The sequence below is a fragment of the Andrena cerasifolii genome, chromosome 12, assembly GCF_050908995.1.
Source record: "Andrena cerasifolii isolate SP2316 chromosome 12, iyAndCera1_principal, whole genome shotgun sequence".
Taxonomy (NCBI): Eukaryota; Metazoa; Arthropoda; class Insecta; order Hymenoptera; family Andrenidae; genus Andrena; species Andrena cerasifolii.
Genome location: NC_135129.1, coordinates 7,602,290 through 7,621,672, shown reverse-complemented (window position 1 = coordinate 7,621,672; position 19,383 = coordinate 7,602,290). Strand labels below are relative to the sequence as shown.

The following is a 19,383-nucleotide window of genomic DNA, read 5'->3' as shown; positions in this document are numbered from 1 at the left end:
GCTCCGTTTTGTGTACACTTCGCGCGGGATATTGCTCGCCCTTCAAGGTCTTCGTTTTTCTGTTTCCCGATATATACAGTTTTTATTCTCGAGATAACTACGCGAAGGAACAGCACATACGTCTGATCTCAAATAATGCAATAAAGTTTCTTTAAATCCAAGTCAGATATAATGTCACTTCTTATTCGTACCGTGTTTCTGCGTCCTCTTCTTGGCGGGAAAAAAGGTGCTCTACGTTCGAATTCAAATAAGGCACTGCACGCGTAGTAACATCGCAATGCCGCATATTCGAATTGCCTTCGTGTAATTAATTGTATTCTGTAGGAGCTTCTTTTTAGTTCGTCAAGTTCTTTTATTTTACAATTCAATATGTACAAACACACTTAAACTTGTACCATTAGCATGATAAGTCGATGTTAAAGCTTCATGATCCAAAGATGTTTTTGTTGCGCGACAATTTGAACTTCAGCAAAAATTTCAATGCTGTACAGTGGTAATAGTTGTAATAAAATGCGAATCATGGGTATCGTACATTGTTTACAAGGTTTTATATACAATTTATCACGGACCGATTGTTGTATTAGTAGTCTGGGACTGCGTTGAAAGTCCCAGTGCTGTTTTCTTGGATGTTAAATGCTGGATTCTCTCTGAAATGAATACGATACGAATTAAATTCATGTATCTGATTCGAAAGGAATGTTAAATCTGGAAGTACATAAGAATTTCTCAGAGATTAAAATAGCGATCGATATATGCTTGGCGTAGAGTCTAGAAATAAGAAGAGTTTAAGTGGCAATGGTGCGAAGGGTCGTGTAACAACTCTTACCTTTGGTAGAAAATTTTGAAAATGAAGTTAGCGTTGCGGGTCCACCCTTTTATCGGTTAAGTAAAATGTACATGCAACGGAAATATTATTGGTTAGTTACTGCGAAAGGAAAATAAACTGGCATCTTAAAGCCTACGACAAATATAATCAGCGCATGGTAGACAGAAAGCGACTGACAAATAAATAACAAATGGGTGTAATACGCGCAAGCGATTCCCATCTATGATAATTAATGATAACAGTTTGCCGCGATATTAGGGGTTATACTACTTTGATCCGCCGGAAAATGAAGCTATTTTTAAAGATAGTTTTCTGAGTAAATGCAACCAAACAAATTTTTTGCAATTTGTTTTAATTGTTTTTTACAGTGTCAATATGGCACCTAAAAAAAAGGTATGTTCACGGCAAAGGCGATTTCCCGGCTTAAACTTATCCGAAACAAAAAATTCCAACAGATTCTTAATCTGTACGAGTGTCGCTATAGTCACTAGCTCAATTAACAGTTTTTGTTGAAAAGTAAGAAAATGGTGCCGGTTTGAAAAAAAAGTTTGAGAAAACAGTCAAAACGATGTGATGAAAAAATTAAAAAAATTTTTTTTTGTATAATATAAGAGTAGCTTAATAAGTGCCAAAAAGATTGGTTTCATTACACGTTGTATTTACTGAGAAAAAAATCTTTACAAGTAGCTTAATTTTTTGGCCGTTCAAAGTAGACTGACCCCTTAACAGCACAAACTGCTTCCTCGTGCGTATAAGTATTTCGCTCTATTGAGCAAGTAATTACATTAGTGAGCAAATTAAGATTTACTTTTAGTAGAATTTGAGAAACTTTTACTGTAAATTATAAACTATCAGATTTCATCAGTTCTCTGATGAACTAGTAATACAACACTTTGCGCTAACTATTATTAGCGAATATCTCTCATGTAATGAAACTTTGAAAAGGTTGTCTGCGAATAAAATTTTTTGATATTCAAGTAATTTCATATTATTAGTATAATGTATTAAACATTTCATATACGAAAAGAGGAGCGTTAAGTAATAGTAGATGATTTTGATACTTGTACATACCATATGCGACGTTACGTTGATGTCAGATGATGTTGCGATTGTTTTAAAATTGACAGAGTTTCTGTGCTTTAGGGAAGGCAGCTTGCTTAACATGAGGCTAACTTGATTATGTACTTAATGATGTTTCTGACACATTGAAGAAACTATAGGCGAAAAAGGAATAATTCGAAATCTTAACTACATTAGTTTGCTCGGTGCCTATAATATACTGTACACTTAAATAGCAGTAAGAAGTAATGTGAACATAAACGAGTATATTCTATGAGAGTGTTTTAATATAATTGTGAGATGACCTGATAAATATATTCATTTACTTTGCCCCCCTATTTATTTTCCTCCTCCAGAAATTTAAGTATAAATCTATCGCACACTTGATAAACAGTAACAACACACACAGAATTATTAAGAGTAATTAGCCAAACAATGCAATTAACAGAAAAGACAGAAAACAACGGCACAATCAACTTCTCTCCTGTACGCATGTTAGTATTTATTATAAAATGTATACAATGTTAATAAAGCATACATATCCACAAATATTTTCAGCTTGAGACTTATGTCATGTATTCAATGAGTATGCCTTGAAATATAAAAGACACACACACACATAAACCGGACATACACAAATGTACGTGCAAAGTAAGCTCATGAATTCCATATGTATACGTTGAATATAATACACTCCTCACATTAATTAAAGCATCACCTCTAGGACCCCGAAAATAGGGGCAAGTTCACATGGTCATAACTCCGGAAAAAATAGTCATATCGATATTTTGAAAATATGGTTTGAAAACGTGAAATCCTTACTTTCAGCTGCTTGTTTTCAGATTTTAGCCGTATTGCCTTTCGGCAAAGTTATAACGATATAAAGAGCAAAGACTGATCTTTCTATTGCTTTTTTCATGACCGTTTTACGATGGTTCATTCGCTTGTTAAAAGCAACTAAAGTAAAAAAAACGGTTTTTTCTTCAAAGTTGAATAACTCGGCCAAAAAAAATCGCACAAGAAATTTATTACTCTCTTTTTACACAGGAAAGTAACCGCTTTCGACTGGTGTGAATTTGAATTTGTGAAAAAATTTCATACTCCCCGTGGAACTTTCGTAAGTTGAAGAAACTTTTCAAAAATTGACCAAGTGCTTTTTATATCGTTATAATTTTGTCGAAAAACAATACAGCTAAAATCTAAAAAAAAACACCTGAAAGTAGGGATTCCGCGCTTTCAAACCATATTTTCAAAATATCGATACGACTGTTTTTTCCGGAGTTATGAACATGTGAACTTGCGCCCATTTTTCGGGTGCCTAGAGGTGATCCTTTAATTAATGTAAGGAGTGTACTTGGACTTTAAAGTTACTTTCCATTAACCCTTTAGTGCCTGCACTTAGATCCCGTTGAAGGAAAAATATTCCTTTCTCTTTGTATCGTTAAAAATGACCTGAATTTATAATTTTTATAAAAAAAAAATCAGTGGTTAAATTGCATAAAACCAATGAATACGGGGTTCAAGTAGGTCCAGCTTTCTTCAGTGAATAAAACTACCCTAAACATGTACTACTTAAACTGTTGCAAACAGCGAATTGTGAATGCAAACGGCAAAAAAAAAGGAAAGCATCATATATGATACGTTTAGCGCTAAAGGGTTAAAATTAATTATTACTCCAATAACAGAAACGGTGCTTGTTCGTTGTTGCCTGGCAATCACAATACACCAGCAAACACAGAATTTAGAAGCGTAACAGAAATTAATAACACATGCACGTGATTACAACACTTTTAGAAAGTACACGAGTAATATAAATGTTACATAAACGGTATTCCCATTACGCGTATCGAACGAGTCTCAAGGAATTGAAAGGATGGTCACGATTTATATAAAAGTAATTGATTAATTTATGCTACTGTATGCTGCGTACCATGAACTCTTGCACAGAACGCACACCCTTGTGTAATATAACGTTACACTGTTAATAACGATTTTTACAACATGTATTATTAGAAAACAATATTTCTCTTTTAGTATATATGTAACAGATATCATAAAACTATCTACCTAAATTAGGTAACACATTCGTGGAATACGTGCTTAAATATACAGAGTTCTTACCTTGCGTATATTGTAGGGTTCGATAGTCCAAGCGTTGTACTTACAGGGGTGCCGATATATTTACTGACAATCTGCGGCAGAGATAAGTGACAAAGTTATTCGTAACAATGGTGATCGATGTTAATATCACAATCTGATACGCACCCAGTGATCTCCGAGAGAAGTTGCACCCATACTCACAGCCATATGGATCGTTAGATAAAGACAGAATAGAAGGTATAAGATGGAATATATAGAAATCGCAAGTATCACCGCCCAATGGTGTGGTAAATCATCCTGTACAAGATTTATCACAAAATATATATTTATTGTTATTACCACCACTGACAATGCTGTCGTAACAATTTTATTCGCTCTGAAATTCAAAAGTAGATGTTCGATAACACAAGAATAGGTATTAAAGGTATAAAAAGTGTTTACATACATCCCGTTCCGGAATTCGCCCATTATGTGGGGGCTGCTGGTAAAGGCTATCGTCGGCAACGTTGCGAAAGGTAACTGAAGGGTCATGATAGCGTTTAAGATATCGTTCATCCCAGTCAAATTATCTATATCGCTGAAAAATGCTACGAAGAAGGTGGGGATTATAGCGATCATTCTCGTAAAAAGGACTCGCTTCCAGCGAGCCCATTGAAGATTCAAGAAACCCTCCATTGCAAACTGCCCGGCGTACGTTCCAGTCATCGTCGAAGATTGGCCAGCAGCAAAGATACCCACAGCCCAAATGTACATTGCCGCCGCACCGAAGGCACAACCAAGGAATATGCCACCCTTATTAAGGTCCATCGAAATGGTTGAATTGTCTTTCTGCGATCAATAGAATTCAATTGGCTAGAATCGCAGGTTTTGTATAACTAAGAGTAGATCAGCGTTACTTTATCACTTACTGGAAACGTTTCCATTCCTATAGTATAGTTACTAGCTTCGCAAACTTCGTACTAAAACATGATGAACTTTAGTACATCTAAATATAATAGAAACACTTTAACGTTTGGTTTATAATTGATAATTATTTGATACACTTACAACGTCAAGACTGGTTTTATTATACAGACCGTGCGCAAAGACTGCCACGACAAACACGTTAATTACGAACGAAACCAGCAGTGCGATGCAAGCCTCGACGAAATAATACATATTTGCTTCTCTTACTTTCTGCGGTTCTCTGCGGTCGATATCTCTCGACTGAAAAATTAGGGAGAAGAGTTTATAGTGAAGCCTTTGTCCAGGCGAGATGGTAACAATTTGAAACAACAGAATGCCTACTTCCTCCAACTCGTGGAAAAGACATTACTTATACTCTCTGCTTGTTCCTTACTTTAACAAGAGCACTGTGCAGGTATAAGTTGTGCGGCATTATCACTGCGCCGACAATCCCTACAGCTTGTAACAACATATTCTTGTCGTAGTCCTTATACCAGGGTACAAACATGCCCGTTATTACTTCGTTTTGCGGAGGAGCAGAAACGACATACTGAAACATTAGAAAGCGTACAGACACGGTGAAGTTATTCTTCCTTCTGTCGTAATAATGCATATAATTTACCTCGTAACCAAACGTAACAGCCATTATCATAATGAGTAATCCAAAGAAGAGCTCCAACTTTCGCAAACCATATTTGTCTAATAATAAAAACGTGAAAGTGTCGATTATCGTGATCAGTACTCCACCCCATATAGGAATTCTGAAATACAATATGCGCTACGCATGAAAAGTGATGTCAAGTGTACATTGAACGTTTAATCGAACGAGTACGCTATCTAGAAGTAAACGCAGGCTATATCTAACAAACCAACAATGAATTTCACAGGAAGCGTTAACAGACGATAGGAGTAACTTATCTACGTTAAAACATTTGATGACGTTAATAAGAAGACTTTAGGAGGTCTAACAAGGGAATATCCCGAACCCGGAAGTTCAAAAAATTCTGAAACTTTGTGAATATGTAGGGGTTTTCCTCCCGATCACAACGCAAATTTTGTTTGCTGCCCAAATTCACTCGAAGGTGGTGAAATTAATCCCTGAAAATTCGGCTATTTTCCGATTTTGTGTTATAACTCGCGAACTGTAAGAGATAGAAACAAAGTTTCAAGACAAAAGTTACTTCTTATAATTAGATGTATCGTTTGGTAAAAAAAAATATTTTACAGTTCACGAGTTATGACACAAAATTGGAAAATAACCGGATTTTCAGGGGTCAATTCCACCTCCTTAGAGTGAATTTGAGCAGCAAACAAAAATTGCGTTGGAATCAGGAGGAAATTCCCTACATCTTCACAAAGTTTCGACATTTTTTTAATTTCCGGGTTTGGGATCTTCCCTTGTGAGAAATTTATCAAACGCTTACGCTTTGTTTGTTAATAGAGATAGAGCGATGGCCGTTCCTATCACTTCTTGCATATCGCTTCCAATTATAGCTATTTCCATCATTATCCACAAAATCAGTCTAGGCACTTTCTTATATTGTCTATAACACATCTCCGCCAAGTGCAGGCCCGTTACTACGCCGAGCCTCGCGCTCAGCCTCTGCATAATAAGGCCTAGAATCGTCGCGCTTAATAATACCCATAGTAACTGAAAGAAGCACAAACACATTGAAACGAAAGAGAAATAAGAATAACAACGCTTTGTCGGGCGAATATGCTGAGTTAGAAGTTACCTTATATTTGGCAGCTACTCCGGATTGCAAGTCGGATTCTATATTCCCAGGGTCCAGGTACGCTATAGACATTAAAAATCCAGGGCCGGTGAAGGCCCACAATTTTCTAAAACTAAAGAAACCCTGCAAAGGAAATATTTCATAGCAATGAAGACTTCTCAATTTCTTCGTTTCTAAACCTCATCGACTTAGCTCAATTACATTTTCCGTTTTTGGTACAGGAATCTTCTCGTCGGCGAAGTATGCCTGATTATTATTGGGCGTCAGGGAGGTGCTTTCCGTCGCTTTACCATTGTTATACGCATCCTGCTCGCGTTGCTGAGACACCGTCGAGATTGTTGAATCATTCGCAGGTTCTATAATGTAGCTGTTCTGCATGATATATTGATAAGATGCGTCTGAAATCAGAGCACCAGTTAACAGCGCGCCTCTGAGCAAGCGACCCTTGATAAACGCACAAAAGAAATGTAAATTAACCGTAGGTGAGACGATTGTCACCAATGGAACGAGAAGCTATGGTAAACACATGACACGTTAAAGCACACTTACTGCAATTACATCGACATACACGAAGTCACTCGACCGTAACGATACGAGAAAGAACCAGATACTCGGATATTAGTCATGCAACGGGTTGTTGACCACTTAGGCGCGTGTAAGTAAGCGATCCTGATTAAATGGCCATTGTTTTCGAGAAGTGGAAGGAAGCTCCTCTGGTGAACACAGAAAATTCGTCGGGCGTTACTTTAAAACAGGATTACGGAACGGCGCAACTTAAACGGAACGAAAAAACGAAGCACGACTCGAGGAAAGGACGCGCCGAACGGAACGACGGCCACGAACGGACTGACACACACGAGAAACCAGGCGCGCAGCGGCACAACACAGGCATCCTCCTCGGAGCTTCTCCCTCCGCTGGCGTCTATTGCCTAATTACTGGCGGGGATGCCCGAAGTTACTCGTAAGAATCCCAAGTGCATGCTGCGGCATTCGTGCACGGAGATGCGCTCGAACGTGGCGTTTTCGGAATGATAAACTGCGATCAACGTCACGGGATATCCCGCGGAATTACGACTTGCAGCGGAATAGAGGAATTTAACCCTATCTGCGCGTGTGATTCCATTTGGAATCATTCACTTAGTCAACGCTTGTAGCTCGCGCTATCAGCCTGGAGATTCCATATGGGATCGCGAATTTTTGTCGCTTGCCGGAGAATGCGAGGAGCAGAAAGGGCGGGATAACCCTCGCGCGAGATCTCTCGTTATCGCGAGTATCGATAGCGAGTTATATGTGGCGTCTCGCCGCGATCTAGGGCTTCGGCGAGTTCATATCAAAGTTCAATCGATTCTTTTCTCGTTGCTTTGGCAAATTGTCATCTTCGGTCGGAACTCTTAGTTTCTCCGAACAATTAAGAAGCTTCGCGGGTCGAACCAATGTATGTTATTGGTATATTTTAAACTTTGTCGTCGGGACCACCGTAGAAGGTGGGTAAAAAGACTGGGAATTGAGAAATTTATGAGCTTTAGGTCTAGGTTAGGTATGAAACTCATTCTACGATACAGAAATTCATAAGCGTTCCGGTCGAAACAGAGCGAAGAATCGTATCGATATAACTCGTGTCTAACTATTATACAGCATAAGCATCGTATCGTCGTTAAAATTTCATTTTAAACGCGTTCGGCAAGGTTCTGTCTGCGTTAATGATTTAATGTCTCCCGTATGTAAATAACGGAAATGGGAGGTCAGTTAATCAAGAGCCACTGATAAAGAAGGAAATTATGCTAACAATAAATCAATGAGTACTGTAAAGGTTTCATCCACTGTCAACGACACGATAAAAATTCAATTAAATGCCCGGTTACGTAAGTAAACATCGGAGGATCGATCGACTACAATTAGATTAGTTTTTGTGCATCTTACTCGGGCACTTTAACCATAATAGATTCTACAGAGAGCTCCTTAGAAAAGAAGATCTTTCGATGGAAAAGAGTTCAGCGTTTCCCGAGTTACTCCCGCGAAATATAATAAAATGTAAATATTAGAAGTACGTGTAAATCGTCCAACGAGAAACGTATACCTCACTGTAAACAGGGTCAGATAAAAAAAGTTGCAAAGGCGACCTTCAGTATTTTCTTCGCCATTCCGACCAACTACAATTTTCGTCGAAACGCCAAAACACGTCAACTAGTAAACTAATCCTTCTAGTTTCTCAAAAGACACTCAAGTCGTTTGGACCAATTTTAAAAAAGTTATTCTGCTTTAAAAGTGTCCTAATACTTTTGCCAGGCACTGTAAATAAAATTCCCTAATCGACTCAAACTGGGAACGTGGAATTCTGTGTATAAACGTAAACAATAAATACGTAACTTCTATTTTCTTTCTTTCTTTTCTGTCCGCGTGCGACGCAAAGCCCTTATTACTAAATATGAAAAGCAGCTCATCCAAGCCTGACATAATTCCATTTAACATTGAGGACAGTTTCATGTAAATATTTAAAGCAGATATCGAAGGGGGGAATGTTTATTTTCTCCTCTGTACAAGATACACGTTACCAGTCATCGAGCATTAACGAGGAATTATATAATCTGCGTGGAACATAATTGCATCCTATAGAAGCTCCTACGAGTTGTTGCAATATAATTGCTTCGGGGATGATTTCCTTGATGAGCGTTCCATCAATTATTCGCTTCCCCCGTGCAAACATAGATTTCTAAATGGACCCCATAAAGCGCTACACAAATCGTACCCAGTGCCAACAATTATTTAAAGTATTGCGAAACGATCTATGATGAATCATCGCGGTAATTCCACCGAACAAGGAAAACCAAATGCAACAGCGTTGTAAAAATCGTAAAAATTATCATCGATCGCTTCTAATGTTTCTATGGCCTTAACGACCTGGGCCATCATTTATGATGAAATTACAGAGAAGTTTTATCGGCCAGCTAGTTCCAAAGGTCCGTTGCTGAGGTTTATTCAACGATACGCTTGGAAATGCTGCTGAAAAGATGAATAAAGAGGCATTAAGGAGAACCGTGGTACTGAAGAAGGAAGATTCTCGCGGAACGAAAATATAATTCATTGTTTCCTCGCTGGAGATTTATGAAAATGGCCTAAGTCGTTCTTTTCTTTGTTTTGTGATATTTAGATTTCTGCGGCTAAGTAATTAATTTTTTTTTTAGATTTTTTTTGTAGCTGTGGGCTCGAAGCTAATTTTTGAATCCTAGAAATTTGAACCTGAAAATTGGTAAGGCTTCGAAACTCTCGGGAATATCGGAACTTGAAGCTCTGGAAACTTGAAGTTGCTTTAAGAACCGAAGTGAACAAAATTTTTGCATAAGAAAACACGAACAATGAGATAAAATTATACAAATTCTTAAAATAAACGATTCATTGATTTTATACTTTTTCTTATCTGGCTTTCGAGAGATTCGAATCGGGGAAATCGTGCGAGGTCTCGAATTATCGGAACTCGGAGGTTTCTTGGATTTTGAGGCTTCGAGAAAAGCATCCCTAATTTTTAAAATTTAAAAAAAAAACATCACTCGTTCGCGCGTCGCTTCGAATAAATTTTTAGTCCGTGTAAAAATTAATTTTTTATTCTAAATTATTATTAAATATTGATAATAAATAATTATTTTATTATAAATAAATTTGTACTCGAGTAAATTTTGATTCGAATAAATTTGTATTCCGAGTAAAAGTTTATTCGACTACAAATTTATTCAGAATACAAATTTAGTCGATAAAAATTTATTCGACTACAATTTTATTCAGAATAAAAATTTAGTCGATACAAATTTATTCAGAATACAAATTTAGTCGATACAAATTTATTCAGAATACAAATTTAGTCGATAAATATTTATTCGACTACAAATTTATTCAGAATAAAAATTTAGTCGATAAAAATTTATTCGACTACAAATTTATTCAAAATAAAAATTTAATTGAGTAAAAATTTATTCGACTACAAATTTTATTCAGAATAAAAATTTGGTCGATAAAAATTTATTCGAATAATGCCCAAATCTGATACCTATAGATCACTTATAGCGGCCGATAGAAAGTGGAGGCGAATGTTGAATGGTGAACAAGAATAACTAGAGCGATACATAAAGTGAAAGAAGGGGATGGAGAAGATTAAGCGGCGAAGAATTTAGCACGATACTTAGGGTCGTCAGTAAAAGACTTAAGAGCGATTTATGTTGCTCCACCTTCTAGCATACGCGTACAACATGTCCTCGCCAAATATTTCACGAATATACCTCGATGGGTATCCAATTGTTTCACCCTGCAACGCTCGACGCAGCCTTATCTTAATATGAAATTTAAATATCAAAAAGATGCGCAAACATATAGATCCCATAGCAGATCGAAGCTCTGACGGATCCCACGATCAAACATTGCAACGTAATTTCGAGGCTTGTTTTTTCTGGAGATGTAATCTCCGGGTTAATAAATAACACTGATGGCACAGATAATGTAGACATGACCGAAGCATTTAGTAAAAGCACGTCGAGGCTTAATCTAATCTGAGTCAATTATTGGAGACATAGTTGTTACGCTACTGTGTGATCATTTTATCTATTAAACAAATCTTATCAGCATACGTGACTTCTATGAAGGGACGCGGATGCTAATACCTTGAAAATCGGAATCTGCAGCCATTTGGATTAGCAATAAGAAGACGTTGCGAAACCAGGGGACATATTCTCGGTAATTGGATTTACGAATGCCGGAACTCGCGGCGAAAAGGAATTTTCTTCCGCTTTGCACGTGCAATGCTTCCGTGGATATTTTACTTCCGTTTCCTCTAGAAAAAAAAATGGAATTGTAAAAAGGCATGTAGAAAGGATAATTAATGTAATTAAGGCGATTTTTTTAGTTGCTTCTTAGTGCTTCGCGCGCCAAGGAATTTAATTATTACGAGAAAAACATATTCTCAAGTAACGCGCGTGACTCAGAAATTCGTCACCTTGCAAAAGACAAAGATCGTTTCACGCATCGAAATGTGTCTGCCAGCGAGGACAACGTATTCTTTTCTTACATTTTCTCGAATAAGGTAAACGCTTTGGAACTGGTTAAAACAGTCGCGGTTGAATAATTGAAAACGATTCGTTAAGGGGGTAGGTTACCCTCAAAATTTTCGAAAATTGTTTTTTCTAGGATGCTTGCATATTTATTTTATTTATTTTTATTTATTTGTCTTACGGGAACACCGCATTATTTACAAGAAGAAATAGCAGAAAACGCAAAAACCACATTGCCCCTCACGAAAAACTCACACATCGTACCCCGAGAATCAAAACTATAAAGTCCAATAAAAGTGTCACACCCAAACAAACAAACCCGGAAATATCATGTTTTCGAGGTACAAAATTGGGAAAATGTTGATAAAAAAAATAGAAGCAGGTCGTTAATTGAAAAAATCTGATCGTCATGTAATAACGACGGGTTTTTCGTACAATAAATGCCCTTGCTCGTGTCAATTGGATGTATATGTAGTTTTCTCTGTAGACTGTCAACTCGGTTGAAAAATGTAATTCTGAGGAAAACGCGTTCAAAGTTCCGCTTGGCTCGCTTCACGGAACATACTACCTATATCTCCGTGAATTTTACGAATTTCTTTATATAAAATTTGGAGAGAGCATTCTTGAAATGTATGTCTTTCAGAAAATATGAAAAAAGAAGAAATCGATTTTTCCGATTTTTTACAGTGGTCTGCCCTCTTACGAAACAATGCAACAGTGTAGGTAAGTCAAATCCGTTTTGCGCTATAAAAACATGCTCCTCGATTACGAGGATTAAATCCCTCCAAATACCTGCATTCCTCCAATCCAACCGTACTACTCAAAATTCTTTAAAATTCACCGAAGATCCAAGCGATAAACCTTGCCTTTAACTCTTCACTTCTTTCGATGGATATGCTCGCAGTCCTGTTTGAACACCTGTGTTCATAAGTACGCGAAGGAGACGGTAGAAAGCGCACGTAGAACATAATTTAAAAATGAGTGTCAATCTTCGATACCAACAAAGGGAATACACGCGGCGAATTATCTGGAGGCGTTGATATCGCGCGCTCGAAGATGGCGCGTAAGGCTAACCTGCGTTACTGTAGCCTACCAAAGAGAACCGCACGAATTGGTGCAATAAAAAAGAAGCCAGAAACGAACATATTACCCTTGCACTGGCCAGGAAGCATAGCCCGTTCGAATTAAGAGCGATGCACTGAGAAATCCGCGTTCGAAACATTTGACTAGCATATTCCCTAAATGTCGAGTGCCGATCGGGATCTCGTTAATTTAGGGCCCAGGCTCGTGCACGTCGCTGGTCAGGTTCGATGCAGATCTTTTTCTAATGCAATTACTCCGTACGTGACAATGTAAGATCGCGTATGAGTCAGGGCGTGGTAGAGCTTGTTGGCGAATAAACTCGGTCCTTCGGCTGCGGACGGTGACAGTAGCATCGAAAATCGCTGGCGAGGTGGATCCTGCGTATCGAGACTCGTCGATGACATTTTTTACGTTCCTAATTAACGAGCATTCAAACAGCTTCTCGGCTGCTGTCTGAATGTAGTGATCGCGGGTGCGGAAGAGGGCCACGGTCGGCTCCGAAAAGTCACCGCAAAGGAATTTCCGAAGTGATAAGGGGATTTATGAGTCAGCCATTCGGTCCTGACACGGCACACTCACGTGAACATATTTGACGGGTTCCCGTTGCGAAAAATTCTCTGGCTTCGGTCTCGATAGCTTCGCGGGCCAAGGTTTTTAGAGGACGATTCGTTTCGCGAACTTACCAGGTGAGTTAAGCAGCTTTCTCAGTGGAATCACCTCCATTCTGGTAGGAGCAGATGATGTATACTTTTACTTCACAGGCATAATATCCGACTGGTGATAATTCCCTGTGATAATGCTCCCAGTATCTCGTATTCTATTACACTCTCTCTGCTGCACGTTTTACAGATAATCCGCTCTCCACGCGGCTTTCTCGCGTTCGTTTTAATTTAGAGCAGGATGATGTACGACGGTATTGTTTGTAGGAAAATGTCTAATGTCAGTAATTTGGAGCAACAAATTGCTAGTTTACAAATCAACCACGGGGATGGCGTCAAGACTGTGAAGCCTGGCAAGAAGGTGGGGCCGGCTGTGCCACCGAAACCAAAAAAGTCCCAGCCTCAGGTCAGTAAATCATGCGTGGGTGAAGCTTAATCGTTCGGCTGCTAACTATGTCTTATGTTCCTTTCGCATGTCTGTTCCATTATAATATGGACATGTCAATGGTAAAATTGACGAGAATTAGGATACAGCGATCAATGTCTTCTAAGCACAGAGACTCATTTTATGTTACCCTTTCAGATACCGCAAAGTTACACCGTCAAGGCTGCGACCACGCCTTCGTACAGTACGGTGCTGAATAATTCCGGAGCTAACGAGAAGCCGTCGAATTTATACGTGAATTCCCCTTCGCCCTACGTGCCTCTGAATATAGAGAAGAATGACTTCTCCCTGTCAGCCTCTAGAAATGGGAAAGACACCTCGACGGTCTACCAGAACAACGATAACTTTTTTGTACGCCAAGCGGAGGAGAAGTTCGAGCCGAAGTATGGGTACGACGAAAAGAATTACTATTCCAACATTGGGAATATGCCTGCCGCCCAGGTTCCGGCCGAAGATCATTTGAGATCAGCGAGGAATGTTGTGTACAGCAACGTAGATCCTCCAGCATCGATGCCAGTCAAAAGCGGTGGCAAGACGGAGAAGGATATAATCTATAGCAATATTCAGTGGAACTCTAAGCCGGAGAATACGTATAGCAACATTCCTGCCTCTCATGGTAATCACTCGAGATACCCTTTGATATACAGTAGTAGACGAAAGAAAGTTTACAGCCTTTAAAATCGCATAACTTTCTTAGATTTGGTCCAAACGACTTGAGTTGTTTTGAGAAGCTACTTAGAAGGATTAGTTTGCTAAGTGACGTGTTTGGCCGTTTTGAAAAAGAATGCAATTGGTCGGAATAGCAGAAAAAATAGTAAAGGTTGTTTTTTAAAACTTTTTTTGTGAGCCTGTTATGCAAATTGAAAAATCCCGTTTGTAGATTGAGGTAAGTTGTATACATGCCTAAAATTTCATCCAAATCGGTTAAACGTTGCTCTGAGCTATAAACACTCAAAGATCGCAGAATAACGAGAATCGCTGATTTCGGGAATTTCGCGATTTTAAGCGTTCTAAGCCTTATTGTGCAATCTTTAAGCGTTTATAGCTCAGACTAACGTTAACCGATTTGGATGAAATTTGAAGCATCTATACAACTTACTTCAATCTACAAACGGGATTTTTGAATTTTCATTACAGGCTCACAAAAAAAGGTTTAAAAAACGACCTTTCGTCCGCCGCTGTAATTTCGCTGCTCTATCCACTAATCCAATTAATCGTTGTATCACAGATGACTTACCGCCACCGCCGGAACCTTCGGAGTACGTTCCTTGCGTTCCTAGTAGTTCTTTCCCGCCGCCGCCGGAAGAACTGCCGCCTCCGCCGAGTCCTGTTTCGTCCAGCTATAGCGAATTAAGACATGCCACTTATCAAACCGATTTCCCTCCGGACAACTACCCAAACGATATCTACGGACCGAGCTCTCAGTCCAGCTCAACGTATGAATCTATATACGAACCAATAAATCCAAGACCACCTTCTCAATTGTCTTGCAATTACTCCATGTACTCTGGCTACGGGTCCGCTACATCGACTCAGCCACAGGGGAAAGTATCTCCAGTGAAGGAGGTAGGTCGAAGCCTAGTTCAACTATTCCTTCGAGTCCCTTGCCCCTGAGAAGCATCTCTTCAACGAGCTGCTCCTTCTTTCACGGTCACGCTTTACTCCCAGATTTACAAGGCCCTTCTGTTTCAAGGTGGACGTTCTGACGGACCTACTAGTCCAAGGAATGGAAGACAATGCCGAGGACGCCGATATATACGGGATCTGCGCGCAGTGCGGCCGGAAAGTCGAGGGCGAAGGCACCGGCTGCTCCGCGATGGACAAGGTGTTTCACATCGATTGCTTCTGCTGTTACGTTTGCAAGGTGAACCTGCAGGGTAAACCATTCTATTCGTTAGAGAGCAAACCGTACTGCGAGGAGGACTATCTGAACACGTTAGAGAAGTGTTGCGTCTGCACCAGACCGATACTGGACAGGATACTAAGAGCTACCGGCAAGCCTTATCATCCGTCCTGCTTCACGTGCGTGGTCTGCGGCCAGAGCTTGGATGGCATACCGTTTACGGTGGACGCTACGAATCAAATTCATTGCATACAATGCTTTCATAAGTAAGCGACACTGGTTATTCAAGTGGAATCGTTTCTATCGATAGTATGGATTCAAGAACGAGGGTTTCCGTGTTACAGAAAGTTCGCGCCGCGTTGCTGCGTCTGCAAGCTACCGATCATGCCGGAGCCAGGCCAAGATGAGACCGTGCGGGTCGTGGCCCTCGACCGCAGCTTTCACATTCAGTGCTACAAATGCGAAGACTGCGGCTTGGTTTTATCTTCCGATTCAGAGGGCCGTGGCTGCTATCCCTTGGACGACCATGTGCTGTGCAAAAGCTGCAACGCCACTCGCGTGCAAGCGCTAACGTCACACATGACGACTGAATTGTAAACCGTTTAACTATTGAAAGAATCCGGGCCGCGCGTAACATCGTTATACTTAGAGCTACGGTTCTAGGATACTCGGAATTTTTATAGATATGTATACTCTGAAAACTTTCACATTTTTGTACGTTTTTAAAGAGTTTTCTAATCACTGCGATTTTACAGCATTGGAACGCGAGCATTTCCTTTTGTTATTTAGTGGCCGACGGTGAATCACACCAGTGTCTGTAATATTCCTCGACACAATTTTCTTAGACACTTATATTCCTGGAAAGATTTATATTTATACACGCATATCGACTCGGAGTGGTCGGATTCCAAGCAGGGATGGACAAAGTTTTTCTTTAAATAAAATTTCGAATAACTAATAAAAGTTAACAAAAATTATTCGTCGTGTGTCGAATAAAGTTAACTCCGGTTAACGAGCGAATGACGAATTTTTTTATCTTTTATTCAAAATTTTATTTAAATAAAAATTTTGCCCATCGCTGATTCCAAGATTCAGAACTATGCCAACGCCCACTTCTTTTACGCTGCCATGTTTTGAGATCCGAGAATTTTTCTAATGGTCACGAAGGAATGGTAGGTTCCATAGATACTGCCCGGAAGCAAGTGTGATGATTATTAGCTACGATAATCAATGTGATCCTAGTAGAATATTACATATTGCTACTAAAACAAAGTATTGAGTTTCTAGTACGTTGAAGAGAACCGTTTCGTCGTGTGCGAAAAATTATACTCGCAGTAATGGCACGTCAATGATATAAAGTAGGAATTGTGCCATTTATACATCCGTTTTTATTAACCGAAAATATATAAAACGTATACTCTAGTATATTGGACCCCGTTGCGTATTTAGATTTCCGCTTTACGGCAAATCATGTGATACGATAGATGATTAATACAATGTATTAGTGCAAATACCTTAGACTATACCGTTTGTTTAGCGACAGAAGACTAAATGAATAAGACGTGATTGTAAAGCATATTATTGAATCAATAAAACATTTAATCTATTCGATGGAGGCGTGTTCATCTCAGCTCCGCTGCTGAGCCACTCCCTTCCATTGCAAACAGAATAAAAAGCAGACGCAACTGGGCGAGAAAGGTAAATTCACAAATACACTGTATATGTAGTGGAGCATTGTATATTTTATATCTTGAATGAGATTTTTTTATATATATATATATATATATATTCGCAGAAGAGATTCACACTTATTTTTAGTCTATACCTTTTCTTCCGTCTATATAATGTTCATGCACAGATGTCTTTATTTTCTTTTAAATATATGCATCTCTTATATGTAATATATTCTTTTTATTATCATCGGGTACTTAGATAGTTTCTTTGTCATACAACCTACATGTCATTTTGTGTATAATTTATGGTATTTTTTTTTTAATACATCAATTTCCGTGTTCCAGGAGGTATGCTTTCTAGATTGTCGAATACGCGCGGTTGTTGATATTCCCTAGAGAAAGGAGCCCTACGCTCCCCAAGCAAGTAATCGTCAAATTGCAATGGCCGTAACTTAAGTTCGCGTTGCGAGAATCTTCTAATCTGAAACTGATACGTTAATACACCTAGGATTTCCCTGAATTAGGCCACGATGCGTCTCAGTAGTGCCAACGAGCGAAATTTAGAATAGAAGATAAATGAACAAATCTACATGCAACTTTTCGCGGAGTAGCAAATATGTTTCCACTGTGTCTCGACGAATGCTACCACGCACAGACTTATAACTCAATCGCATTCGCTCCAGCGTACAAGAAGCGTACAGCGATTCGCAATCGTAGAAAGCACATCTCTCACAGCGTGTACAATATACATCAATTATATTCCTATGCTCAACTACGCATACCCTCTAATATCTATCTTAGACTCCTTTTATATTATAATATACTTTATATTATAATATATATATATATTATATTGTATTTTATGTCGTATCAGCACCATTCTACGTTAAATTTAGTACATGGATTAATAACCGGGATCAAGCGGCCCGCTTCCTAAATACGCCTCGCTGCTCGCCTGGGGGGCCAGTACCAAACTGAACATAGAATCGCGCTTGGTTCTCGCGCGTTTCTTTCTTTTATATTCTCGTATAGATGTACGTTATATGTAAGGTATGTATGCGTATTATATATGTAATACGTGTATGAAATATGCGCGTGTGTGGCGCGGTGATAGAACAGGCATCGATGCACTACCGACACACGGATGCTCACACACGTAGAATTGTCTCTTCTCGTTTTTCCCCCTTTCTTTTAATAATTATAACTTGCACGCAATAATCACAGCCACCTAACCAGATTCGCGCCACACGCACACCCAAATACGCGTCTGTCGCACTCTTGCATTCCCATATACTATATACCCGTCGGTATACGCTCTTCTTTTATGTTTTTCCTGTTTATTCGTTAATATCTATATAAGTATATTTATTTTTATGTATATATATATATATATATTTATATATGTATATTGCTGAGATATCTTCCGTGTGTATCATACATAGAAATAGGTGCCGAAACGAGCTGCTCTTTATCTTCTTTTTTCTTTCTTCGAATTACATTTTCTGTTACAATATAGATTATATTCTCCTGTTGTAACGTACACAATGAGAAAAAAGGGATCGTGCGACTCGAATGCCGTATGCGACGATTTTACATCTTTCTATTCTATCCTATTCCCCCCCCCCCCTCTAGTGTGTGAAATCATTCTCTCTTCTTCCTCTTCCTCTTCTTTCGATCTAATTAATCATCCCTGAATCCCCATCCGTCTAACAGCGCATACTTTCACACATCCAAATTCGCTTGTATCATTCGTTTTCTCCTGGGTGCTTGTTGCCGGGCCGCGCGGCCCATTAAATCAATAAATAAATAGAGGAACAACATTCTTCAAACATCTTTTTTTTTACGCTTTTATCTTATAACAACATTTAGAGGCTCTTGGAACGTAACGCAACAAATGTTCAACAATACAATCACGAAAACAAATAGAAGGCACTCTTGCTTTTTCTCTCTCTCTCTCTCTCTCTCTCTCTCTCTCTCTCTC

General features: G+C 39.0%; 2 protein-coding genes across 7 annotated transcripts; one reads left to right on the top strand and one right to left on the bottom strand.

The window, feature by feature from the left end:
* Positions 1–328: 328 nt before the first annotated feature.
* On the bottom strand, positions 329–13,604 carry Mvl (solute carrier family member malvolio). 6 transcript variants are annotated; one of them, XR_013086893.1, is made up of 14 exons: positions 13,466–13,604; positions 6,868–7,064; positions 6,667–6,789; positions 6,355–6,581; positions 5,553–5,691; positions 5,325–5,480; positions 5,033–5,191; positions 4,894–4,944; positions 4,431–4,813; positions 4,151–4,361; positions 4,007–4,077; positions 1,898–2,040; positions 827–872; positions 329–647 (listed from the first exon to the last, which is right to left on the bottom strand). XR_013086893.1 is itself a non-coding variant. In XM_076824477.1 (13 exons), the coding sequence occupies exons 1-12, from the start codon at positions 13,503–13,505 to the stop codon at positions 854–856; spliced, it is 1,776 nt and encodes a 591-aa protein (XP_076680592.1). In that variant the 5' UTR covers positions 13,506–13,603; the 3' UTR covers positions 329–647; positions 827–853. The 6 variants fall into 6 exon arrangements, 4 of the variants coding, with proteins under 4 accessions (XP_076680592.1, XP_076680590.1, XP_076680594.1 ...); XR_013086892.1 differs by lacking the exon at positions 827–872; XM_076824477.1 differs by lacking the exon at positions 1,898–2,040 and having other exon boundaries at positions 13,466–13,603.
* Positions 12,770–17,797, top strand: Zyx (lipoma-preferred partner zyxin). The gene is made up of 6 exons (XM_076824480.1): positions 12,770–13,468; positions 13,709–13,847; positions 14,025–14,502; positions 15,115–15,452; positions 15,580–15,995; positions 16,074–17,797. Exons 2-6 carry the CDS (start codon positions 13,713–13,715, stop codon positions 16,324–16,326), a joined length of 1,620 nt encoding a protein of 539 aa, XP_076680595.1. The 5' UTR covers positions 12,770–13,468; positions 13,709–13,712; the 3' UTR covers positions 16,327–17,797.
* The last annotated feature ends 1,586 nt before the right edge of the window (positions 17,798–19,383 follow it).

Coding starts and splice junctions, on each gene's coding strand:
- Mvl (XM_076824475.1), bottom strand. CDS start 13,505: ATGGAGGTGATTCCACTGAGAAAGCTGCTTAACTCACCTG. Junction 4,814..4,893: donor TAGGAATGGAAACGTTTCCA/GTAAGTGATAAA, acceptor TATTGATCGCAG/AAAGACAATTCAACCATTTC. Junction 4,362..4,430: donor GGCGAATTCCGGAACGGGAT/GTATGTAAACAC, acceptor TTTGAATTTCAG/AGCGAATAAAATTGTTACGA.
- Zyx (XM_076824480.1), top strand. CDS start 13,713: ATGTCTAATGTCAGTAATTTGGAGCAACAAATTGCTAGTTTACAAATC. Junction 15,453..15,579: donor AAGTATCTCCAGTGAAGGAG/GTAGGTCGAAGC, acceptor TTCTGTTTCAAG/GTGGACGTTCTGACGGACCT. Junction 15,996..16,073: donor TGCATACAATGCTTTCATAA/GTAAGCGACACT, acceptor TCCGTGTTACAG/AAAGTTCGCGCCGCGTTGCT.